This window comes from Ailuropoda melanoleuca, chromosome 10 (genome assembly GCF_002007445.2).
Source record: "Ailuropoda melanoleuca isolate Jingjing chromosome 10, ASM200744v2, whole genome shotgun sequence".
NCBI classification, from domain to species: domain Eukaryota; kingdom Metazoa; phylum Chordata; class Mammalia; order Carnivora; family Ursidae; genus Ailuropoda; species Ailuropoda melanoleuca.
This window is the reverse complement of record NC_048227.1, coordinates 9,042,057-9,069,065: the sequence shown is the minus strand read 5'-3', so window position 1 is coordinate 9,069,065 and position 27,009 is coordinate 9,042,057. Positions and strand designations below refer to the sequence as shown.

General features: G+C 40.3%; 1 protein-coding gene across 1 annotated transcript in view; it reads left to right on the top strand.

The window, feature by feature from the left end:
• Nucleotides 1-27,009, top strand: part of BAZ1B (bromodomain adjacent to zinc finger domain 1B) — a gene marked incomplete at its 5' end in the record, with an annotated part of 63,314 nt that overhangs the window by 23,754 nt on the left and 12,551 nt on the right. Inside the window, 7 exons of the mRNA XM_034669537.1 lie at nucleotides 5,710-7,411; nucleotides 11,798-11,936; nucleotides 12,440-12,570; nucleotides 15,018-15,123; nucleotides 15,836-15,934; nucleotides 19,941-20,118; nucleotides 22,489-22,671. Of these exons, the coding sequence (XP_034525428.1) occupies nucleotides 5,710-7,411; nucleotides 11,798-11,936; nucleotides 12,440-12,570; nucleotides 15,018-15,123; nucleotides 15,836-15,934; nucleotides 19,941-20,118; nucleotides 22,489-22,671 (2,538 nt within the window). The remainder of the gene's footprint in view (nucleotides 1-5,709; nucleotides 7,412-11,797; nucleotides 11,937-12,439; nucleotides 12,571-15,017; nucleotides 15,124-15,835; nucleotides 15,935-19,940; nucleotides 20,119-22,488; nucleotides 22,672-27,009) is intronic.

Genomic DNA, 27,009 nt, shown 5'->3' with positions numbered 1-27,009 from the left:
AGAAAGCACAAGCAGGGTAAGTGGCAGGCAGAGGGAGAAGCAGACTGCCCACTGAGCAGGGAGCCCGATGTGGGACTTGATCTTAGGACCCTGGGATCATGACCTGAGCCGAAGGCAGACGATCTTTCCTTCCCTCCCCTCCCCTCCCCTCCCCTCTCTCTTCTCTTCTCTTCTCTTCTCTTCTCTTCTCTTCTCTTCTCTTCTCTTCNGACAGAGAAAGAGGCAGAGGGAGAAGCAGGATTCCCGCTGAGCAGGGAGCCTGACATGGGACTCGATTCCAGGACCCCAGGATCATGAACTGAGCTGAAGGCAGACGCTTAACCTATTGAGCACCCAGGTGCCCCCGTTTATAGTTTTCTTAAAGAACTTAGGGTATCAGCCAGGACAGAATATAGTAAATACACAGATAAATAGACCATAAAACTGTTTTGGATTCTTTTCTGATCTAAAGGAAATTTTAAGTAATGCATTGAGGATTCAAGTTGATTACATATGATCTGCCTTTCCCAAAGGCAATAAGTTTAAAACATTTTTTTCTCTCTTCATCCTCTCTTTGGTTTGCATAGAATTTCATTTGGTTTTCAGCTAAATGCAGCTGCTGTGAAGAGAGAGGAGACCTAGAGAGGAAGCAGGTTCTGAGCAGTACTTTAAGGAAAGGACTGATGGGGATCCTAGGTGGGAGAGAAGAAATTATTTAGAAATTGGGAAGTTGTAGTGTTGTCTGAGTAGGGCCTGATATGATGATGAGAGTGTATTTGTGGTCTTGTAAACTCTAGAACATAAATTACTTGAACATAAGAACTATCTTACTCATTTTATATTCTGTAATATTAGCATAGGTGTAATAGGTATGTGATTAGTGAATTCATCTCTTTAAGAAGTATCATTTGTTGAGAAAAATGCAACTGATAGTTGAGTTTCGGGATAATGACTTGGGGGAATGATTTACAAGGAATTTGCCATCTTGGCTCATTGCCCTTTGGTAATACATTGCAGCTCTAGTGTTTTGTTACTCAGTCACAGTGTTTGAACTCTTATTTCAGGGTATATCCTAGTAGGGAAGCTTTTGGATAGAGATGTAACTACTAAATACTTTATTTAAAGACCTTTGGAATCCTGGCATAATTTGGACTGATTTAATAAGGGTTTTTTTTAATGCATTTTAAGAACATTTTATTTTGAAATAATTTCATACAGAAAAGTAGACAAATTGCTATGAAGAATTTCTTCTGTACACCTTCAAGTGAATTCCTCAGATGTTAACATTTACCACATTTGTTTTATTATTTCCTCTTTTCAAACACACAAATTATTTTTTTCTGAGCCATTGAGAATGCCCTTTCTCTTGAATATATGCTTCCTAAAGACAAGGATATTTTCTTTTAATATTTTATTTATTTATTTGCGAGAGAGTGAGAGCACCAGCAGGAGGAGGGACAGAAGGAGAGGGAGAGAATCTCAAGCAGACTCCTCAAATTGAGCTCAGAGCCCATTGCGGGGCTGAGTCTCATGACCTTGAGATTATGACCTAAACCGAAACCAAGAGTTAGATGCTTTAACTCAGTAAGCCACCCAGGTACCCCAAGGACAAGGATATTTTCTAACATAACTGTGGTACAGTTAACAAAATCAGGAAGTTAGTATTGAAACAATACTATTATCTGTAGTCCTTACACAAATTTTGAAAAGTCCCAGTATTGCCCTTTTAGCCAAAAAAAAATATTGGTTTAGTTTTAATAGGACCCAGTGTAGTATCATGTATTATGTTTCCTTGTTTTGTGACTTGTTAGGAGACTGATCTCTGATCTGGAGCCATCTCTCAGCTTTTCTTTGTCTTTTTAAGAACCTTGACATTTTTAAAGAATACAAGCTAATCATTTCTGTGTGATGCTTCTCAATTTGTGGTTATTTCCATATGATTATATTCAGGCTATGGATTTTGGGTAGAAATACCACAGAATTGATGTCTTCTTCTTAGTGAATTATATCAGAAGGCACATGATGTAATTTTGTCTCATTACTAGTGATGTTAGTTATATATTTTTTTTTTAATTTTTTTTAATTTTTTAAAGATTTTATTTATTTATTTGACAGAAATAGAGACAGCCAGCGAGAGAGGGAACACAAGCAGGGGGAGTGGGAGAGGAAGAAGCAGGCTCATAGCGGAGAAGTCTGATGTGGGGCTCAATCCCATAATGCCGGGATCACGCCCTGAGCCGAAGGCAGACGCTTAACTGCTGTGCCACCCAGGCGCCCCTAGTTATGTATTTTTAAAGATGTTTCTTATCTGTTCTAACTAATGTTTCAAGTAAGTGTTCATGGTTTTAAATTTTTTCTTTAAATTGCCTCTTGAATTTTATTTGTGAGTTAGATACTAGAGCAGAAGCACTTTAAAAATAAATTACGTTAACTTTAAAAGCACTTAACACCTATTTTATGGCAACATATTTTGCACGTTGGCTGATAAAGACATCTGGAGATTGAGGCCAGCCCACTGTGTGCATGTTGCCTCAAAACTCCTACCATGGCTCCTTGCATGAATGAGAAGAGTGAAGTAAGAATCAGAATATAGATTGCCAAAGTTTTCCAATTCAGGGTTTTTGCTGCTTACTGTTAAGTTAAATTTGAAATCTGAATGAGCTGCTGTAAATGAAGTTTCATCATTTTTATCTTATTAGATTTCCTTATTTGTGGTGGTGGTTTGTTTCAGGTAACAGGGAACCAGGTATAGAATTGTATACTCTTTTATTTTTCTTAAAGGCTTTCATGTTGCTGAGTCATTCATACATATTTCGTTCCTGTTTAGCATTTAGGAAGGGCCTTTGCCTAAAACCTACATACAGTACTGCTATTTCGGTGTCCATTCTTTTCTCCCTCCTTGTGCACCACTCTAGTAGATTACTTATGCTGAATGGGGGATAGGGGAGACCCTTAGCACATAAGTGGTTTTATACTTTTTCAGATCCCCCTGAGTCCAGCCATGCCGGCTCCCATTTGGCTGTGACTGCCCAGCATGCCCTATGCTGAGATGATCCAGTTACTGAAGGACTGCTCACGCGGGGAGCCGGCCTGTTGGGAGGGGGTTGGGTGAGTTTAATTTCTTTCATTTTTAAGAAAAAAAATTACGCCGTGTGGTCTGGCAAAAAAACACACACCTTATTAAAAAAAATAGGTCGCTGGACTCTGTCATGGCTGAGCCATCCCAGCTTTTTCTTACATCATTTCTGCCTAATATAATGCTAGAAGAAATTAGAAAGTAGAAGAAATGTAAAGAACCTTATGATAATGTGAGTGACTTTTAAATAGAAAAAGAATCAGTAAATTAAGAAGTGGCCCTTGTAATAGACCCTATTAAAAGATACCTATTTAAATGGTAAAAATGAACCACAGTTTCACACTAGTCTCCTTTTTAGTGATAAATCTCATTTTAGAATGACTTTAAATATAGCCTGTTATCCCGAGCGTTGGAAGTATCAGCCTCTATACTCTGAAGATTTTCCAAGGCTAGTTGAAGAGTATGGTTAACTTTTGGAAGGCACATATTTGTCTTTGATTTCTGCCAGGGTAGCTTTGGGCCTTCTATGATTTGTAGGTTGATCTCTGAAACACTGTTCTCTTTGGCATATTGCTACCACTACTGTCCGTTGGGAGAGAGTCTCACATAAGTCATCTTTGCTTATTCATTTTAGCATTTTGAAATAGGAAATTCTGCTTCCTGGGAAAGTATCCCCCAAGTTATGGATAGATACTGTTTATATTCCGTAAACTGTGAAACCTCTTTGTCAGCCAATACTGAGGACGATAATTGGCAACAAAACCAGCTGGCTGGAGGAACAATAATCAGTAATTGCCTGTAGTCCTTAGAAGGCAGATTGGCCTTTGAAATTAGAGACTGCCAAGAGAAGGATGTTAGGGGTAGTCTGCTCATTTATTGCAGACCGTATTTCTCCTACTCATGCTGCCTCGGTTCCGTGAGTTTGTCTGATAATTATATCTGTACTGTTTAAATCTTATTTGACATTGCAGTACAACTTATTAAATTTTGCCGTACCTGTTTGGTTATGCCCAATAAGAGCCTAGAGCCTAGGTGTACCTCCATATCCTCTCTGGGATTACTTTCACTGTAGTACTTCCCTCGCCTTTTTCAAGGGGCTCACGATTTCGTCTTCGGTAGTCTGAAGCTGCTTCCTTGCCTGCAGTGTCCTCTCATGCTGAGCTGCTGATTCCACGTCGCTTCTGTGAAGTTCATCCTTCCCACTCAGAAACCTCGAGTTAGGTTCAAGTCTCCCAAGTGCCCTCTGTGCTTAGTTGCTTTTGGTAACAGAAATCACATCTTCTAGAGGTTATCTAGTCTCCCTCCTACTCACTTGAATTTTTGTGAAATTGGCTCTACTTTTGCATTGCTTGGTTTGTATTTCATTTTAGTCTGCTAATAGCTTTTTTCTTTGTAATTACATTCTTGAAAGTTCCAAAATCAGCAGTTTGGGTGTTTTTTTAAACACACGCTTCAGTAGAAACAATGGTATTATGACAAGTTGACTGGGTTCTAGCCCGTTAACTAATTCTCTCTGAGGGGGACAAGGTGGAGGTTTGAAGAGACAGGAGATGTGTGTCCAGGGAATAAGGAAGTGAATGGACTAAGGGATGATATCATGTCATTACTGGGTGGCGTTCAGGATGCATTTGAGGTACCTGGTTCTGAATTTAAAGCGAGACCACGCACTGTCCTCGTTTCTTTTATTCCAGTGATGGGTAAGCTGAACATGTGCAGGCCAGGGGTAGCTCGGTATGAAAGAGCAGGAGAGACAAGGGAAGCGTAGGTTTATGCAAGACGAATTATAACAACGGACTGGAATTTATTGCTGGTAAAAAGTACAAGGGTGTGCGAGTGGGGAAATTGTGGTTGAATTAATGGATTTAAGGTCCTGGCGGGATTGAATGATTACAGAGTTGGTCTAGTAGAGGGAGTGAATTTGAAAGATGTGAGGGACGATGAAAGAGAAGTGTATAAGATTGAGAATATAGAATAGGGTTTACAGTTAATAGCGTATTCGTGGGAATGAGCTCTTGATGTGTGGGGAGAGAACAAAGGGGAGTTTGAGGAACCAGGGGCAGGAGGGCTCCTTGTTTGTGAGCAGTGATTTTTTTGTTGTTGTTGTGGTATTTTTAATAAAATATGCTTCTGCACTTAGACGAAAAAACTTAAAATAGTATACTTTCTACTTAAAAGCATATAATGCTCCCATTTGGAACAGAGGTTTAAAGGCTTAGAAATCCAGAATAATTCTATTAACGCCCTAGATGTTGCCGTTTCCTAGATCAGATATCCTCAGTCTGGGATCCACGGATGCACTATGAAATTGTATGCATAATTTTTGTGTGTTGCTTCTGGGGAAAGGGTTCACAGATTTCATTAAAGTGTTTTAAGAATTGCTAGAACTGTATATTAACAGAAAACTAGTTACATAGCAAAAGTCTAATTTTAGAGTATAGATTTTTAAATCTGGGTATCAAGAGAATTTTGTATTGATGTGGCCAAGACATTAGCTAATGTTCATGTCTTTGTTTCTTTAGGGACATGGTGTCTGTGGACAGAAATGAATATGTAGCTTTACCTGGATAGCTGGGGAAGAGGGCCTGTATGATGCTAAATATTGCTTCTTCATATTAGTTTTTAAAATTAATTTTGCTCTTGTTCTTAAATTCTAGTACATGACTCTTAACCCTTCTACTAAGAGGAAGAATACTGGATCCCCAGACAGGAAGCCCTCAAAAAAATCCAAGACAGACAACTCTTCTCTGAGTTCCCCATTAAATCCCAAGTTATGGTGTCATGTACACTTGAAGAAATCCTTGAATGGCTCACCACTCAAAGTGAAGAACTCCAAAAATTCCAAATCTCCAGAAGAACATTTGGAAGAAGTGATGAAGATGATGTCACCCAACAAGCTACATGCTAACTTTCACATTCCTAAGAAGGGCCCACCTGCCAAGAAATCGGGGAAGCACAGTGATAAACCTTTGAAAGCGAAGGGCAGAAGCAAAGGCATCCTTAATGGACAGAAATCTACAGGTAATTCCAAATCTCCCAAAAAGGGCTTGAAGACTCCTAAAACCAAAATGAAGCAGATGACTTTGTTGGATATGGCCAAAGGCACTCAGAAGATGACACGAGCCCCACGGAACTCTGGGGGTACAGCCAGGTCCTCTAGTAAACCCCACAAACATCTGCCTCCTGCTGCCCTACACCTTATTGCCTACTACAAAGAAAACAAAGACAGGGAGGACAAGAAGAGTGCCCTGTCCTGTGTTATCTCCAAAACAGCTCGTCTTCTCTCTAGCGAGGATAGAGCTCGTCTCCCAGAAGAGCTGCGAAGTATTGTTCAAAAACGCTTTGAGCTTCTAGAGCACAAAAAGCGCTGGGCCTCTATGTCTGAGGAGCAACGCAAAGAATATTTGAAAAAGAAACGAGAGGAGCTGAAAGAAAAGTTGAAGGAGAAAGCCAAGGAGCGGAGAGAGAAAGAAATGCTTGAGAAACTAGAAAAACAGAAGAGGTATGAGGACCAAGAGTTAACTGGCAAAAGCCTTCCAGCATTTAGATTGGTGGATACCCCTGAAGGGCTGCCCAACACACTCTTTGGGGATGTGGCCATGGTGGTGGAGTTCTTGAGCTGTTACTCTGGGCTACTCTTACCAGATGCTCAGTATCCCATTACTGCTGTGTCCCTCATGGAAGCCTTGAGTGCAGAAAAAGGCGGCTTTTTATACCTGAATAGAGTGTTGGTCATCCTCTTACAGACCTTATTACAGGACGAAATAGCGGAGGACTATGGTGAATTGGGAATGAAGCTGTCAGAAATCCCGCTGACTCTCCATTCTGTTTCAGAGCTGGTGCGGCTCTGCTTGCGCAGATCTGATGTTCAGGAGGAAAGTGAGGGCTCCGACGCAGATGACAATAAAGATTCAGCACCATTTGAGGACAATGAGGTACAAGACGAGTTCCTAGAGAAGCTGGAGACCTCGGAATTTTTTGAATTAACGTCAGAAGAGAAACTCCAGATCTTGACAGCACTCTGCCACCGCATCCTCATGACATACTCAGTGCAGGACCACATGGAAACCAGACAGCAGATGTCTGCAGAGCTGTGGAAAGAACGGCTTGCTGTACTGAAGGAAGAGAATGATAAGAAGAGAGCAGAGAAACAGAAAAGAAAAGAAATGGAAGCCAGAAACAAGGAAAATGGAAAAGAGGAGAATGGGCTAGGCAAACCTGATAGGAAGAAAGAGGTGGTGAAGTTTGAGCCCCAGGTAGACCTGGGAGCTGAAGACATGATCAGTGCCGTGAAGAGTAGGCGACTGCTCGCCATCCAGGCCAAGAAGGAGCGTGAAATCCAGGAGAGAGAGATGAAAGGTAAAATCTCGTGTTGAGAGCAGAAGGGAAGATAGTAGAAGGAAGGAAGTTGCCAAGGTAATGGTAGAGGCTCTGTTTGTCGTAACTCTTCAGTTATTTCAGTGTGCGGTTGCCCAGACCCCACTGGGTGTGTAATACTCTAGTGGGAGTGTACAGCCTGGCCTTCTGCAGCTAATGATGGTTTGACTGGGATTAATGATGGTGGCATCTTCTCTGGATTTAGTGAAGGACCAAAATCACAAATAGACATAGTGGAAAGAAGACAGGACTTGGGAATTGCTGGCCTGGTTTCTTTTCTTTTCCTTTTTTTTCCTTAAGATTTTTTTAATTTATTTGACAGAGAGGCAGTGAGAGAGGGAACACAAGCAGGGGGAGTGGGAGAGAGAGAAGCAGGCTTCCCGCTGAGCAGGGAGCTAGAATGCTGGGATCATGACCTGAGCCGAAGGCAGATGCTTAATGACTGAGCTACCCAGGCGCCCCCTGGCCTAGTTTCAAACCCTGCCTTTGACTTAGCTGTAATCTTTTGGGCAAGTTACTTACGTGTGCCTTAGTGTCCTTCTGTGCTCATTAAGGTTGTTGTAACAATTGACTGACAGGGTATTCGAAACACTCAGCACAGTTGTCAACTCAAATATTAATCTTTCCCTTATCACTATGTAAGAATGTAGAAATTTGGGGCTTTGATAGCACCATCAAATCTGAACTTTTTTTTTTTTAATTTATTTATTTGGGAAAGAGAGAGAGTGTAGAGGGAGGGGCAGAGAGAAAGGGAGAAAGAAAATCAGACTCCGTCTGGAGCGCAGAGGCCATTGTGGGGCTTGATCTCACGACCCTGAGATCACGACCTGAGCCAAAACCAAGAGTTGGATACTTGACCGACTGTGCCACCCAGGCGCCCCAAACCTGAACATTTTTTAAACAGCTCAATTAAATAGTTCACATACTATATAACTTGTCTATTTATAACATACAACTCATTGCATTTTAATATATTCACAGATATGTGCAACTTTCATCATAATTTTAGAATCTACTCATTTTCTCAAAAACAAACCCTCTATATTCTTTAGTGATCACTACCCTGTCGATCCAGATTTGCTCGTTCTGACATATCATATACATGGAATCATAATAAATGCGTGGTCTTTTGTGTCTGGCTGCTTTTACTAAACATGTTTTCAGGGTTCATCCATGTTGTAGCATGTGTCAGGACCTCGTTTCCTTTTATGCCTGAATACTTCTCAAGGGTTCCGCTTGCCATCCCTCATTCTATATTTGTATCTCCTTTCTTGAATCATGAGAACACTAGCACCCATCAATACCAGTATTTACTTATTTGATCACTTACAATGTATGCAAACTAGTTTCAGGGTTGCTGTTACCCACAGTAAACCTGCTAGGTTTATTGGTCTTTAAACTATTTTGATCACTGCTATAGTTTCTGACCTTATCAACATTTCCAGCTTAAAAAGTGAAGATGGTAAAACCATTTATTTGTCAAAGTTGGACCCTAGATACCTAGAAATAACTTCAGCAGTTCTTTCATGAATATGTCATATTTCTTTTAATACAGATTCTAGTTTACACTACCAAGACCACTGAAATGTCTTCACGTAGATATATGTACACTATGCCTTTGTATATAGGTACTTTTCAGTTTTAAAGACCGTGTATTACATTCCAAGTTAAATAGCATGTAGATTAGCTTTGTGTATATGTCACACTTCAGCTGTGTTTTACCTGAAATGTAATGACTTCTCCTTGAGTTTCTGAAGTGTTCCTCTGGTTGTATTTATCTTAACATAGGACAAAGGAAAGGCAATGTGTTACTCACTGATACAGAGAAATAAGGGACAAAGAATGTTAATATTTAGCCAAGTTCAGTTTAGGTCGTTAGTATCTAGTTCAGTGCTGTAACCTCCGGAACCAAGTTTGGTCTTCTTTTGATGACATGCCCTAGGTGGTTTTTTGTTTGTTTGTAGCCATAAGAGAAAGAACTTTTCTTTGATTATGATTTGGCCATTACTGTTTGTATTGTTTAGCTTTGTACTGATTTCTGCTGTGATCATTGTTGCAAACATACAGTTGCATTTAGGAGAGCAAACTTTGTTAAAGGTAACTAGTATCATGTTGATTTTAAATAAATGAGATTTGGGGCGCCTGGGTGGCACAGCGGTTAAGCGTCTGCCTTCGGCTCAGGGCGTGATCCCGGCGTTAGCGGATCGAGCCCCACATCAGGCTCCTCTGCTATGAGCCTGCTTCTTCCTCTCCCACTCCGCCTGCTTGTGTTCCCTCTCTCTGGCTGTCTCTATCTCTGTCAATTAAATAAATAAATAAAATCTTAAAAAAAAAAAAAGATTTTATTTATTTATTTGACAGAGAGCCAGCCAGCGAGAGAGGGAACACAAGCAGGGGAAGTGGGAGGGGAAGAAGCAGGCTTCCAGTGGAGGAGCCTGATGTGGGGCTCAATCCCGGAACTCCGGGATCACACCCTGAGCCAAAGGCAGACGCTTAACAACTGAGCCACCCAGGCACCCCTGTCTTAATTTTTTAAAGTAACATTTTTAGACTGATGTATTTTATAGATTCTCACTATAATGCAGATCTTCTCATCAGTAGAAGATCAGTGTTACACATTCTCGCCTTGTAAATAGTAGTGTTATGTTTCAAAATTTGTTACAGTTCTAGAAGAACTTAAAAGGCAAGATTAGGGGTGCCTGGGTGGCATAGCGGTTAAGCGTCTGCTTTCGGCTCAGGGCATGATCCCGGTGTTATGGGATCGAGCCCCACATCAAGCTCTTCCGCTATGAGCCTGCTTTTTCCTCTCCCACTCCCCCTGCTTGTGTTCCCTCTCTCCCTGGCTGTCTCTATCTCTGTCGAATAAATAAATAAAATCTTAAAAAAAATAAAATAAAAGGCAATATTACTGGGCTGTTTTTGTTGTTGAGAGAAATTTCTGTCTGGATGAAATAAACCCATATAATGAATGATCAGAAATAAGTTGATTAAAACTTTTTTTTGAGATTTTATTTATTTTAGATCCCACAAACGGGCAGAGGGAGAGGGAGAGAGAGACTCTCAAGGGCAGAGACTGGATATGGGGCTCGATCCCATGGCCCTGAGATAACCTGAGCTGAAACCAAGAGTCGGATGCTTAACTGACGGAGCCACCCAGGCACCCCAAAACTTTTTTTTTTTTATCATTAACAGTAGTAACTTGAATAATTCCCCAAATGGTATTCAGTATGTAGTGATTGCTTTTATGTACAACTGCTTTCCTGCCTTTGCTCGCTCATTCTTTTTTCTTGTCACCAAGGCTAATAAGCTGAATTACAGTCACATTCTTCAGGACTGAAATAGGTTCTATTTTGAAATAGCTCTTTTGGTTTTATTCATTCTGATCATTTTGAGGATCAATTAATTCCATTTAAGGACTATTTTATTTTTTTCTTTTCTTTTTTTTTTTTTTTTAAAGATTTTATTTATTTATTCGACAGAGAGACAAGCCAGCGAGAGAGGGAACACAAGCAGGGGGAGTGGGAGAGGAAGAAGCAGGCTCACAGCAGAAAAGCCTGATGTGGGGCTCGATTCCACAACGCCGGGATCACACCCTGAGCCGAAGGCAGACGCCCAACCGCTGTGCCACCCAGGCGTCCCTATTTTAATTTTCTTAAAAGATTTTATTAGAGCAGAGTACGAGCATGAGTGGGGAGTTGTGGGGGAGAGGGAGAAGCAGACTCCTTGCTGAGCAGGGAGCCCGACACAGGCCAGTCCCAGGACCCCGGGATCATGACATGAGCCAAAGGCAGATGCTCAACTGACTGAGCCACCCAGGTGCCCCTTAAGGACTGTTTTAATGTTCCACTTTAAACTATTAATAAAACGAATCTAATTTAATTATTAAAATTAATAAGTCAAATTTTGGAGAGAAAAGAATTTGCATTGAGTTGATGGCTGTGGCATGACCAGAATTCAAAGGACATAGGAGAACCAGGTAGAAGTTGCTGCCTTACAGGGGCCCCTGGGTGGCTCAGTTGGTTGAGTAGCTGGCTCTTGGTTTCGCCTCAGGTCGTGATCTCAGGTTATGATTTCACAGTCATGAGATTGAGTCCCACATTGGGCTCTGTGCTCAGCGCAGAGTCTGCTTCAGATTCTCTCCCCCCACCCCAGCTCAGGCTCTCTCTCTCAAATCTTTAAAAAAAAAAAAGAGAAAGAAAAATTACTGCTTTACAGCATGTCATTTCTTATAACAGATCAGAATTAGGAGAAGAAAACTAAGGTTTGATGGAAATCTCCTTTATACTTTCTGTTCCATATCATATTTAACTTGTAAGAATAGAATTTATTAGAAAAAAAAATCTAGTTGATTCTTTTGATCTTTTCCAGTGAAACTAGAACGCGAAGCTGAAGAAGAACGAATACGAAAGCACAAAGCAGCTGCTGAGAAGGCTTTCCAGGAAGGAATTGCCAAGGCAAAGCTAGTCATGCGTAGGACTCCTATTGGTACGGATCGAAACCATAACAGGTAAGTTATTAGACTTAATTTTTGTCATCTTTTAGGGTTATTATATTGTTCCTAGTTATGAAACTTTCTAGAGTACTTAGAATAGACAAGCTGTTCTGTTTATGGATTTTGGAAACAATTGCTCATCACACATTGAATGCTTTCTGTGCGACATGCTAGAGTTACAAAGTTAAATAAGACACAGCCCTGTTCTTGAAGATACCACAAATATGAAGCCTAAATTATGGTAGGTGAAACGTATTCCAAATAGAGGTCATTAGAAATGGTGATATATTTTACATGTGGACATTATGTGGAACCTGAAGTAGAGAAATACTGGAAGTTATAAAAATTACAGATATGAAGCAATCTCAGATTTCAAAAATGCTGGTATTCTGTGCCTTACTTTATCATTTGTATCGGTTTGAACGTTCAGTGATACTCTGTAATCATCTCCCCCAATAGCAGTCATCCCGTGCTCATGATCTGTCATTATTTTATTAACATATGGTTGTGATTTATAGGTACTGGCTCTTCTCAGATGAAGTTCCAGGATTGTTCATTGAAAAAGGCTGGGTACATGACAGCATCGACTATCGATTCAATCACCGCAAAGACCGTGCAGACTCTTCTGATGAGGATTACTGTCCCCGTAGTATGTATATCTGTCAGTACTTTTACCCTGCTCAAGTAGGATCATTATTAAGGACTGTCTTTCCTTGGTCACTTTTTCCGTTTGCAAAGTTTCTTTATTGTCTCCGTAGGTAAGATGTATTTGAGTGAGGTGGGAGGATGTGAAATCATTGAAGAAGGAAGGAAACTAATATTTGATTATTAGCTTTGTTCCAGGTGTATTGTGAAAAGATAGAGCTTGAATATTAGGATATTTGGGTATTAGATTTTTTTTTTTTTTTAAGATTTTATTTATTTGAGAGAGCGAGTGAGCACAGGAGAGGGGAGAGAGAAACAGGCTCCCGGCTGAGCAGGGAGCCCAACGTGGGGCTCGATCCCAGGACCTTGAGATCGTGACCTGAGCGGAAGGCAGATGCTTAACCATCTGAGCCAACCAGGTGCCCCTGGGTATTTGATTTTATATGAGTAGTCTTCAAACTTTGTTCCTTGGAAGTATCTCTGTAGGTACCTTAATGGCTGGAATTGAGGTAAAAGGCTAAGAAGACAGTTACACATCTTCTTCCTCCAGTTTCAGAATTTATTTATTCAGTATGTAGGGAGCATCTGATGTGTGCCAATCAGTTTTTCACATCTTGTGGTACAAGATAGCAAACAAGACAGATAAGGTCCTGAATGTCATTTAACTAAAATTCTAGTGAGGAGGAAACACAGCAGATAACTAACTAAAAGTAAGTGGCTGAGAAGTATAAACGGGCACTCATGTTCTTTTTCTTGTTCTGGGTTCTGGTTACATGGGTGTGTTCGAGTTGTAAAATAAATACACAAGTATACTTTTAGAAATGTGTATGTATATTTTTTCTTGAGGAATATGTATATATTGAACATACATTATGTGTAACATTTGCAACATTTATATGTGTAATATTTCAAGAAAGGAAAAATTTTTTTAATGAAAAAAAAATGGTCAGGTTTCCTCAACCTCAGCATTATTGACATTTCGGGTCAGATCATTCTTTTTTTTTTTTTAAAGGGTTGGGGAGGGGTAGAGGGAGGGAGAGAATCACAAGTAGGTTCCACGCCCAGCGAGGAACCGGACGCAGGGCTTGATCCCACAATCCTGGGATCATGACTTGAGCCAAAATCAAGAGTTGGGCACTTAAGTGCCTGAGCCCCTCAGATAACTCTTTATAGTTGGGGGTTGTCCTGTGCATTGTAGGATAGTTAGCATCCCTGGCCTCGATGGACTAGATGCTAATAGTGACAACCAGATGTGTCTTCAGACATTGCCACATGGCCCTTGGGAGACAGCCTGGCTCCCTGTGGAGAACCACTGGGTTAAATGATCTGCCAGCTCCTTCTAGCTCTACTTGTTGTGACCTAATGAAAATTGCTTCTCAAATATTAGATATGTTTCTTTAGGAAATTTTTTTAAAGGCAGTTTTCGTTCATTTTAGAGAAACTCCTAACCCAAACTTAAAACCCACAAAGTTTAAATAAGGAAATTAATATGTAGCCCAAAGTTTCACAGTTAAGGCCTTTTCATACTGTGTTAATAATATTAACTGTTAGATTGTAGCACTTTAGTTGAAAAATCTAGTTTTGGTAGACTTTGTAAATACCCACATGAGGGCAGTTATATTTGAGAGCAGTAAATGTACAGTCAGGATCTTTAGACCTGGGGCAGAGTTTCCAGCAGGAGGAGAGACTGATTTTATGATGTTTTTCAGAAGCTTAATGGGTGTCCTTTATGGAGAAATCAGGTCTCCATAGTTTAGCTCCCAAGAGAAGATGGGCATTCCATCCCTTCACTCCTAGTACATCCTGGTGGTTATTGTTGCTTCATGTTCTCTCTTTCCAGCATGGCGGGGGTCTCTTCAAAATCACCTGACTCAGAAGACTAATAGGGTGATGTGTTTGTAGTGCAGGGAAAGTACGACAGGTTAAGGGTAGAGAATGGGAGCTGGGGACAGAACCAATTATAGTGTTAGGGGGGCCTCAGAGATTGGCTTAAGATCTATCTATATTCATGTCCTAGTAGTATATAGGAGCTGGCTTAGGAAAAAGTTCATCGTGCTTGACATTTTGAAGCCTCCAGGGGTAAGTTTGTAGTAGTTTATATGTTTCACTTGTCCCTACTTCACTACAAATGCCTTTGTGCTAAGCCTCACGTACAAAGAGTAAATGGATTATTTGCTTTGATGTAGAGTTATTCAGTCATCCTGCTCCATTCTAATTTGTGATACTCTAAACTTTGAACTGTGCAACTGTTCAGCAGTATAGAGAGCAAGTATCTCAAATAATGCGCTGTGTGTAAGCTATTTAAGAGAAATTAGCACCTGTTGTACACTGGATGTATTTACTAGGCAGCATCTGGGTTACTAGTTGTTGGATTTGGCACTGTGTCCTGCTTAGGTTTGAAACTTGGAATTGGGTATTTACTGTATTAACCTAATGTTTACATTTTTTTAGGTAAGAAGGCAAACCTAGGCAAAAATGCAAGCGTGAACACACAACCTGGACCAGCAACAGAAGTTGCCGTAGAGACCACCATACCCAAACAAGGCCAGAATCTATGGTAATGTGAGCATTCATCGGGTTGCTCTTTCTTTTTCCTTTTTCATGTTAAGAAAATATTTAATATAGTGACACCAGTGATTATGGTTACGATCATTTTGTATGATTTCTTGGATATGTAAACTCATTGCTTTAAAAGCAGCTTGATTTTTTTTGATAAGAATATATTTGTTTTAAGCTTTGGAATTTTATTTCCCCGTTATAATGTAATGTCGTATATGTTCTGGGATAGATATTACATTGTGTTGTAAGTGCTTTCCAGTCTGGGAATAGATTTAGGATTTTCATCTTTATTAATTAAAGAATATAAATTGTATAGATAGCTATCGATCTGCTTTTGTATCAGTTCTCTTTTAGGCAGGGAACTAGGTTTTGAGAGGGTCCCTTTTATTTTGTGATTGCATTAACTGTTTTGCCTGTGATTGCTTTTAGTTTAATGACCTTTTATTTTTGGATACAGGTTTACTCTTTCAAGGTGTATGGACAAGTGTGTCAATTAACTTTATAAAATTTGTCTCTTATTTTAGTAGGAAACATTGGCTCCAGTATTCTAGGATAAAGTTAACATTAGGCTTTGTGGAAGTAGTAAATTATTTGTTCTACTTGACAGCAAGTTTGGAATTGCGTTCTCCCAACTTCACCAACAATCCTAGATTCTTTTCTTAGTATTTGGTTATTTTTCAGAGTTACTGATTCTGTGTTGCTCCTTGCAGGTTTTTATGTGATAGTCAGAAGGAACTGGATGAGTTGCTGAACTGCCTTCACCCTCAGGGAATAAGAGAAAGTCAACTTAAAGAGAGACTTGAGAAGAAGTAAGGATTTTCATCTTGCTCTTCACAGCTTCTTTTCAGCATTAGATACTGTAAATATCTTAGGGGGTTATTTGTTTATCCATAAAAGAGATAAAAGTAAATTTTAAGAAAGTGTGTGTAACCCTTTTATGCTCTTATTGCTTGGTGTTTTCTGGATTCATGCTTATTTGGAAAAGCGTGTTGTCGTTTTGGTTTGTTTGGTTTTGTTTTTTTTTTTTAAGATTTTATTTATTTGTCAGCACAAGCAGGGGGAGATGCAGAGGGAGAGGGAGAAGCAGGCTCTTCACTAAGCAGGGAGCCCGATGTGGGACTCGATTCCAGGACCCTGGGACCATGACCCAAGCCAAAGGCAGACGATTAACCAACTGAGCCACCCAGGCATCCCTGGAAAAGCATGTTTTTAAACCACGTATATACAGCATCGTAGGATTGTTCATTGATTAATGTGTGTCATGCACTGAACTGAGATCCTCATTGTATGTAGTTAGGCAGCCTTGCAAGGGCAGTTCCAGAGCAGTTGGTATTCAGAAGTATTGTCAGTATTTGAAATAGCCAGAAAATGAAAACAACCTAAATGTCTGTCCGCTAGATAAAACAAAATGTGGCATATCCATAAATTCAGCCACAAAAAGGAACAAAGTACTGATACGTGCTATTGCTATAGCTGTAACAGGGCTGAAGCTAAAAAATAGGCTGAATCAAAGAAGCTAGACAAAAGGCCCATATTGTATGATTCTATTTATTTGTTTTTATTTATTTGAGAGAATGCAGAGCGAGAGAGAGAGGGAGAGCACATGAGTGGGGGGAGTGGTTCGGGGAGCAAGGGGAGAGGGAGAAGCAGGCTCCCCACTGAGCAGGGAGTCCAGTGCGGGGCTCAATCCCAGGACCCTGGGATCATGACCTGAGCCAAAGGCAAACGCTCAACTGATTGAGCCACCCAGGCGTCCCCAGTATGATTCCATTTATGTTAAACGTTCAGAATAGGCAAATCCACAGGGACAGAAAGTAGATATGTGCTTTCCAGCGGCTGGGGGAAGGGGAGGGAGAATTGGGAGTGACTGCTAACAGGTATGGGGTTTCTTCCTGGGGTGATGAAAGTTTTGGAATTAGATGGTTTTGTTGGTTCCACAACATAAAAACCACTGCAAGTGTATGCTTTAAAATGGTGAGTTTAATGTTATGTGAATTGTATCTTAAAAAGCCTCCAAAACAAATACTGTCTACATCTAGATTTGCTAGTGTCCTTCCTGTTCTAGCCATTGCTCCTGTCAAAGCCAGGGCAAGGTTTTGGCTTAAGGCCACCTTTAGTATCTGATTGCATGCTTTCATGGTTGAATTTGGGTTTGATTGAAGAAAGAAGAAATGTATCATTCAGTACACAACCGCAACTTTTCTAGACTTTTGTGAGTGATGATGGATGGGTACATGATACTAGTTTTAGTCTACTGCTTAACGCATAAATTAATTAAAATTGTATTCAGAATCATTGTGTCTTGATATTGATAGGAACAGGCAAATTAAATTAAGAAAGACAAGGGAAAATGTCAATACACCCAACCACCAAGGAATACGGTTCTATGATGTTCCTTCTGTTTGGTTAAAATATTTGATCTCAGGGTTAAAAACAAAACTTAAAACTTTTTTTGATTTTTTTTTTTGAGCATTAAAAAAAACCCAAACACATATCTTGTTTTGTTGGTTTTGAACTTTTTAAAAGCTGTCAAGCATACGTAATCTTTGAGACTTAGTGTTCCTTAGCATTATTTTACTGAAGCGCCATCCACGTTTTGTTTTGTTTTGTGTTTAATTGAAGTATAGTTGATGTACGATATGATGGTTTCAGGTTCCATCCGGGATTTTTATAACTGAACTCTGTCATTTTCCTTTTTGTATACTATTCTGGGAATTTGTGTAATCTTTGTAATTCTACTTTATTTTTTTTTATTTTTATTTTTATTTATTTTTTTTTTAAAGATTTTATTTATTTATTTGACAGAGATAGAGACAGCCAGCGAGAGAGGGAACACAAGCAGGGGGAGTGGGAGAGGAAGAAGCAGGCTCACAGCAGAGGAGCCTGACGTGGGGCTCGATCCCATAACGCCGGGATCACGCCCTGAGCCGAAGGCAGACGCTTAACCGCTGTGCCACCCAGGCGCCCCTGTAATTCTACTTTAATTTATTTATCTGTTCTCTTGGTGGTGGTGATTTGGATTTCCTTTAGGGCAGCCAAGGGGATAGGATAATGTATCACAGACCATTTGAAGTTCACATTATAAAACAAACATATAGGCTCTTTACAAGAAAATAAGTAATGAAGGATATAAATTACAGGGTGTGCACTCAGTTATTCATCTCAATAAAAAAAGGATTTTTTCTTTTAAAGATTTTATTTATTTGAAAGAGAGCACAAGCAGGGTAAGGAGCAGAGGGAGAAGCAGACTCGAGTAGGGCGAGGGCCAGAGAGAGGGAGAAGCAGACTGTCCACTGAGCAGGGAGCCCGATACAGGGCTTGATCCTGGGACCCCGGGATCATGACCTGAGCTGAAGGGAGACTTTTTTTTTTTTTAAAAGATTTTATTTATTGAGGCGCCTGGGTGGCTCAGTCGTTAAGCATCTGCCTTCGGCTCAGGGCGTGATCCCAGAGTCCTGGGATTGAGCCCCGCATCGGGCCCTCTGCTGGGAGCCTGCTTCTTCCTCTCCCACTCCCCCTGCTTGTGTTCCCTCTCTCGCTGGCTGTCTCTCTGTCTGTGTCAAATAAATAAATAAAGTCTTAAAAAAAAAAAAAGATTTTATTTATGTATTTGGCAGAGTACAAGTAGGCAGAGCAGCAGGCAGAGGGAGAGGGAGAGGGAGAAGCAGGCTCTTCGCTGAGCAGGGAGCCCGACTTGGGGCTTGATCCCAGGACACTGGGATCATGACCTGAGCCGAAGGCAGACGCTTACCCGACTAAGCCACCCAGGCGCCCCTGTAGGCAAACTCTTAACTGACTGAGCCACCCACGCACCCCCTCAATAAAAAAAGGAGTTTAAAAACAAAATGATCCTAGGCCATTTGGAAACAGAAGTATTTTGTTCTCTCCATTGAACATTTATAAAAGTTAATCATATACTTAGCCACAAAAGCAATCTGAACAGATTTTAAAAATGGAGAGTTTCCGGATACATTCGCCGATCAGATTGCGATAAAATTAGAAACAAATTCCTTAAGATGTCCAAATAGATCTTAACTGACAGTCAATTAAATCTATTTCTAGATAACATCAAAGAAGAAAAAAAAGGGAATTCTAGAAAGCAATGAAAGGGAAATCCTTTTTAAGAAAACTAGTGGGACACAGTGAAGTTGTATTCAGAGGAAAGTAATATTATTGAAAATGCTTATTAAGAATGAAATGGGAACTTAGTATACTTCAACTGAGATGATCTTGAGCTCTAGTTTTCATTTTGTTGTAAGAAGCCAACAGTGAAGCTTATGGTCTCGCCAGAGTCTATTGCAGGGACCTCAGTGGGTTAATCTTTAGTGTGAGAGTGAACTCGAAGGTCCCTGTGTAGAGTTTCAGCCGTGTTTCACGTTTTTACTATGTTCTGAGGCATTCCAGGCAGGTAATTTAAAGTTGTTTCAGGTTGGTAGCATTTCCTGGTAGCTGACATGAGCAAGTGCACATTGTTTCTGGAGGAGCACAACTTCAAACCAGGCCTCAAAGAATTTCTGCAGATAAAACCCCAAGAAGTGGTAAAAAGGTTAAAAAAAAAAATGCAGACCAGGAACCATGAATGAAAGCTAGGTAAAGTAGGACACTTCAGGTACTGGACTGGGATTATCAAATACCAGAAAAAAGAAGTGTGTTTTTCATATGAATCAAGAGTAAGACAAATTTGAAAATTTGTACAAGAAACTCCAGACTGAAGATATCACCAAGGAGGGGTGAAGATATGAGTAACTCTTCTAGAAATGAGACCTGTCATTCAGAGTTTCTTTATTTCCTCTCCACTGCCCCCTACTTTTCTAGGTACCAGGACATTATTCATTCTATTCATCTGGCCCGGAAGCCAAATTTGGGTCTAAAATCCTGTGATGGCAACCAGGAACTTTTAAACTTTCTTCGTAGCGATCTCATTGAAGTTGCAACAAGGTTACAAAAGGGGGGACTTGGTTATGTGGAAGAAACATCAGAATTTGAAGCTCGGGTAAGAACATAAGCAAACACCCTTAAATCTGTTACTCATGGAAACTCAGTTTGGGATTATTGTTCTTGATGTCCCCCAGATGACCCTGGAAATCATGTGTGGGTTTGTTTTGAAAGACCTATGGAACCAAAAATTCTCCATGCACATTTGATATCTTTCCTTCAATACCCAGAAAAATCTAATCATTGGCTTAGATCCTTTGTTCAAAAAGAGCTTTTCTGTTTTTGGGTTTTTGGGGGGTTTTTTGATTTTATTTAGTTTTTTAAAGATTTTATTTATTATTTATTAGAGAGCATGAGCCGGAGGGGACGGGGCAAGGGAGAGGGAGAAGCAGACTTCCCGCTGATCAGGGAGCCCAATGCAGGGCTGATCCCAGGATCCTGAGATCATGACCTGAGCTGAAGTCAGACACTTAATCGACTGAGCCACCCAGGTGCCCCTCAGATTTTATTTTTAAGTAATCTCTGTATCCAGGTTAGGGCTCAGATCCCCAATCATGAGAACAAGAGTCGTACATTCCACTGACTGAGCCAGCCAGGCGCCCCAAAAAGTGCTTTTCTATTAAGTTGAATGAAAACTGGTCCTGAAGTCACAGTCCTGAAACATTATTTAACATACCTATAATTTAACGTTCCCATGTGATTGATGCCTCTGCTTTAAGGTCTGAAACTTGTTTGTGTATCCCTCTTTTGTCCATCCTTTATACTGATAAGCTCAGTAGGGTTATGCTTAACGTTGGGTAGCACTCATGCTGGTAATTGGGTACATTTCAAGGCCTGTTCAGACTCCTGTCACTTAACTGCTCAGGAGGACCTTCACATGGTGTAGATGAACCAATTCAGGAGACCCCATGTTCCATTGAGATAGGTTTAGATACTTACATCAGAAAATACTAAAATGCTTTTTACTGATTTTAAATAATAAAGTCCATGTAACTCCAAAGATACTAGTAATTGTGGGTCTTTTAAAATTATTCCTATGCTTTAACAGTGTGTGTATTAGTCATGTGGTTTTTTTGTTTGTTTTGTTTTTTTTGGCAGTTGCATCTTTTTTCTCACTTTATAAGTACATTTCATTTCCTACAGTCTTTACATCACTTTGGGGTACATAAAATAACGCACGGAGTTGATAGGATAAATCTTTTACTGTCAGACTTTTTTATTTCTATTTCTTTGCTATTAGAATTAGCATATTATATATGCATCTTACATATGTAGCTTTCTCCTTTTTTATTTTTTATTTTTATTTTTTTGTAAAGTAATCTCAGTACCCACTGTGGGGCCCAGACTTACAATCCTGAGATCCAGAGATGCGTGCTCTACCAACTGAGCCAGCTAGGCGCCCCCAGACTTTTTTAAATTGGTCTGGTTATAAATTCATAACCCCACATTTTGTGGGAAAAAGGATTTAAATATCTTTATTGTTCTAATGATTTTTTTAAAGAATTACTCAACACTTAAGTATTTTGCCAGTTTTAAATACAGTATTTTTTATTTAGCAAATATTTCTCAGTTGCCTACTTTGTGCCAAACCTAGGCCCACACCTTGCTAATATTGGGTTATCATCATTCTTTGTTTCTCTTTGTAGTTATAAAATGGTATTTTTTTAAATTGACATGTTTTACGTGACTGAGAAGGTAGCATTCACTCGAGTGGGCTTGGATCAAAGTAATTTAGCTTCTGTCCTTATCCATAAAATACATGTGAGGCTTAAACGACACTAAGTATGGAAAAGTATATTATTTGGCTTATAGTTTATAAGCTAGTGGGTCAGTAAATGTTTATTTTCCTTCTCAGTTTTTCTTTGCCCTGAGACTGTAGTTTGCACATAGTAGGCGCTCAGTTGCTGAGTGAATGAATGAGCTCCCTAACTTCCTTAATTAAGTAGAGCAAGTTTCAGCATCCTACGAGTGCTTTTGCTGGGGATATGGAGGTAATCAGCTGCTTTTAAGTATAAACCACCCATTGAACTGAGGGCCAAGGTAAATTCATGTTGTGTGACCTATTTCGGGCCCAGATTAATATGAATTTAGTCAAGGATAGTCTCCTTTTTTTTTTTTTTTTTTTAAAAGCAGACAACATGCATTAAATACAGAATTTTACTGCCACATGTGGAGAGGGGTTAGCTTCAGTAAAAGGCCTTTAGCCCCTAGGAAGCCCCCAGTGAAGTTGCTTTTGGATAAACTTTCCCAGTGACACTGAAACTGGTGGGGAGCTGCCACTGAACATGCTTAAACTTAGCTTCCCGCCACAACCCACAGCAAGTAAGAGTAGTACACAGAGATGACCAGAGTTTGGGGTCTGAGGAGGGGAGGATAGTCTGTCATCTTGGCCTTTCATTCATTCTATTGTTTCTGTCATTTCCTGTAGGTGATCTCGTTAGAGAAACTGAAGGATTTTGGTGAGTGTGTGATTGCCCTACAAGCCAGTGTCATAAAGAAGTTTCTTCAAGGCTTCATGGCTCCCAAGCAAAAGAGAAGAAAACTCCAAAGTGAAGATTCGGCAAAGACAGAAGAGGTGGACGAAGAGAAGAAACTGGCAGAGGAAGCAAAGGTATTTTGTTCATGAAGATGCGATTTCATGACTGTAGCAGAGTGGATCTGATTTTAAAATAGTCTAATCTGGTGCTTTTACCTCCTGTAAAGCACTGTTCCCTGGGCCAGTGTTCCATTTTTCTCACTTCTACGAAATGTGGTTTTCAGACTGGTCTGCGGAGCACAGCTGGGTAATGTCTCAGAGTGCCCCCATCCCCTTTTACCAGGGCTGCTTGCTTTTTAAAAGGTGGTAGTGGTTTTTAGATTGTTAAAAATGGTGGTAAAATACATATAAGGAACAATCTTAGCCATTTTTATGTTCTGTGTTCTGTGTTGTGCACCTGTCACCACCATCCATTTCCAGAACCTTCTCATTTCCCAAACTGAAACTGTGCCCACCAAAGACTACCCATTTCGCTGTCCCCTCGACCCCTGGCAACCCCCATTTTCTTTCTGTGTCTGTGGATTCAACTGCTATGAGTACTGTTACATAGAAATGGAATCAAAATATATGTCCTTTTGTGACTGGTTTATTTAACTTAGCATAATATCTTCAAAGCTCATCTGTGTTGTGTTATGTGCCAGAATTTGCCTTTAAGACTGAGTCATATTCCATTCTGTGTAATAGCACATTCTGTATTCATCCGGTGATGCACACTTGGGTCACTTCCACCTTTTGGCTATTGTGGTCAAGCTGCTATGGACCTTGAGAGCTTGTGTGGAGCCTTTATCAGGGGAGTCCTGCTGTGTACCTTTGACCAAAGGACGGTGGTGATCTTTTGGAGAAGGTTGTCTTTTGTGGCCAGGTGCACGGCCTCAGGAGGGAGGAGACAGCCATCTAGCCAGCCATGCCAGCCAGAGTCATCCCTGGAGAACAGTGGGGTGACAGATATTGCAGCCAGATGGCCCTCACGTCCAGTAATGCTGCTGGAAACACGGGTGTACAGCTGTCTGTTCCAGTTCTTTCAGTTCTTTTGACTGTATACCTAGAAGTAGAATTGCTGCATCATCTAGTGATTCTGTTTCACTTCTTCAAGAACTGCCACGTTTTCCACAGCGACTGCACCATTTAAGACGCCCACCAGTGGTGCACAGGGTTCTCATTTTTCCACATCCTTGCCAATGCCTGTTATATTCTGTTTCTGTGATTGCAGTCATCCTGGTGGGTGTGAAGCGATAGCTCATGGTTTTGATTTGCATTTCCCTAATAATTAGTGATGAACAATGTGCTTGTTGGCCATTTTTCTTCTTTGGAGAAATGTGTCTTGGAGTCCTTTAGCTGTCTTTTAATTGGATTGGTTTTTGTTGTTGAATTATGTGGGTTCTTTGTATGTTCTGGGTATTAATCCTTCATCAGATGTATGATTTGCAAATATATTCTCCCATCTTGTGATCTGCCTTTTCATTCTGTTGATGCTATCCTTCGACGCACAGTTTTCCACTTTGATGAAGTTCACCTTACCAGTTTTTTCTTCTGTTGCTTCTGCTTTCGGTGTCACATCCAGGAGATCATTGCCAAATTCAGCGGCATAAGTCCAGTGTCCTTCCCCTCTGTTTTCTTCTACAGGTCTTAGAATTTTAGCTTTTACATTTAAATCTTTGATCCATTTTGAATTAATATTTGTAGACTAAAGGTCTACGTTCAGTTTTTTGCATGTGGATGTCCAGTTTTGTGGTTTTTAAGTTTTAAAAGTAACATGCTTATTGTAAGTAAATCCAGTGTGAGAGGTAAGTAAAATACGAAACAACTCTCATCTAATTTTGCTCCCCAGGAGCATCACTTTTTAGTAGTTTGGTGTTTTCTGTATGCACACGAAGATAGTTTTATTGAAATTTTACAGAATGGAATCATCTGTGTCCTGTTCTGCAGTCTCTTCTCCGTCAACATATTCTGTCTTGTCTCCCCGCTTTTAGTCCATATAGATCTCCATGATACCGTGTTTTCTCAGCGCCTTAATTCCTTACTGATGAATGTTATGTCATCTCTGGTTTGTCTTTATTAGAATAATTAGCTCCATTTTTTTTCTGTTTGTCTATTAGCTTTCTGCTTAAGATTACTTAGAAAAGAATTTGAAACCACTACACTAAGGGAGAGGTTGCAGGCATTATCCCATAGAATACTTCTCTTTGTGTTTGATTTCTCTCTCTCTCCCTTCCTTACTTTCTTTCACAGCCAGCTGGTAAAGACTTGTCTTGGGCAGTCCTGTGGTGAGTCTGGAAGTTGTAGTGATGAGTAGAAGCCGGAAGTCCTTGCCCTCCAGGAGTCCCTTTGGGAGTGGGACGGTTGGTTGTGGTGGAGTGCCAGGTCCTGACGAGAAAGCATAGGACTCAGCCTACCTGTGAGGGACACCTAGGGCAAAGTAGGGAAGACTCCCTAGAGGAGCAGATGTGTCAGCTGGGGTTTGAAGAGTAAGTAGGAGTTAATGCAGTCATGGAAGGGGGCAGAGGCCTGGTCGGACGGAACTGAAATTGGCTTTCTCCTCATGGACAGCTGCTCCTTGTTTTGTCCTCTGAGTTTATATACAGTATGAGTTTACCCTCTAAAGCTCCTCAGGTATTTGTACAGCATTGTCATGTTCCCCCTGTTTCTTCCCGAGGCTAGTGTGATGCATGATGAAAGGAGAATCCTTCTGGGTGGGAGGTTAAGTGGAGCGGAGAACTGAGATTCGGTTAGATCAAGGTCTGTTAGTTCATGCCGAAGACCCAGAGACTGGACACGTCAGTATGTATCTTCGTGGGATTGGGTTCTCACTTCCTGTGTGCTCCTTTTAATGGCCGCATAGCATGCATGTCACCTCCCAGATAAAGTCTAAGACATTAGTTTAGAGTCTTCTCTGCTAAGTCTCTTCTCATTAGGCATCAGTTTTAGCCTTGCCAAATACTGCATGCGTTTTGTTTTTAACTCTGTCCAGAGAGTCTCTTTCTTGATGTGATCTTTCCTTGACATTTCTTTACCAGTAACATTTTCGTCTTGTTGGGAAGTAGTGGCTGTAGAATTCTCGTTAAGTTCTTTTTTAGTACTCCTCCCCATAGCAAAGTAACCTCTTTTTAGCTTGTCCTATGAGACTTCATTCTTAGTTTGATTGGGAAGGAAAATCTGAGCACTGTGCAGATTCAACCTTGGGGCCCAGACACATAGTACACAAATGGAAAGCATGGAAGGGTTTCTTGGAAAATCAATTAGGTTGCCTACTAAGTAGTTCAACAATGTTCTCCATTAAAGTGGCATTATGCCCTGCCTGCAGTTCCCGACCAAAGGTCAGCTTTGCCACAGCTCTGAAATTTTCCACTGTCCTTTGCTTTGAAGGTTTCCACTTAGCCCAGGCCAGCGTTTTTCAGCTGGCACCAGGTGGTTGTGTGAGTTAGTTAATATCAGTCTTTAATATGGGTTTCGGTTTCCTTACTTATAAAAGTAGATTGTTTCTTGAATCCCTTTTTGTAATACTCCAGATGATTTCAAATATTTAATGTTTATTTCATTTTTTTTGCATTAAGTGGGAAAGACCTTGTATAATTTGGCAAAATCCTGGGTTCTGTTAGTCTCTCTGTTTACTTTGGATGCGTGTGTCCTGACAACCTGATTATCCGTTTTTCCATTTTAAATGTTCTTTTGTGGAAGAATATGGTCGGAAGCCTTGTCCTATCCTTGCAAGATAGAATATTGGTTTTTTACTGTTAGTAAAGATGTTCTTGGTGACTTTGCATATAAGCTGGCTTCCCTTTGATTCTGTTACATCTACTTCTGCCTATGGACTGCCTTTATCTAACCATGTAGAGAATTTGAATTTTTCATTAGAATAATGTGTTTATCCTCCCAGTAGCATTGTAAGACACAGGATTTTACTGGATACCACCAGTGTTGAATGTCAAAACTTAGTTACCACTGTTCATCTTTTTCTAAAAGCTGTGTCTTTAAAAAACAAACCCAGTGTCTTTGAATATAGTGTGGGGTTTTTGTTTTAATGTGCTGGACTGTTTGGAATTTTTTTCCAGTGGTAGGAAACCAGGATGCTCTTTCAAATCTTGAGTGCCTGATGTTTTGCCCTCAGATTAGAGGCTGGAATCTAGGCTGGTCTAGGTAGATAACTCAGTGGGTTTAACAGGATGCTAGTGATTGTCCAGTTTCTCTAATGTTAAGAGCATTGGTATTGGGGATCTGGAGGTGTGAAGGAGACCTGGTCCCAAATTGCTCTGAGACTTTGGGCAAAAATAGTAAATGAAGGGTATACAAATGTTCACAAATGTTCATATAGCAGTATTATTTATGATAGCCAAAAAATGGAAACATCCCAGATGTCCATCAACCGATGGATAAACAAAATGTGATTCATACAATGAAAAAATATTCAGCAATTAA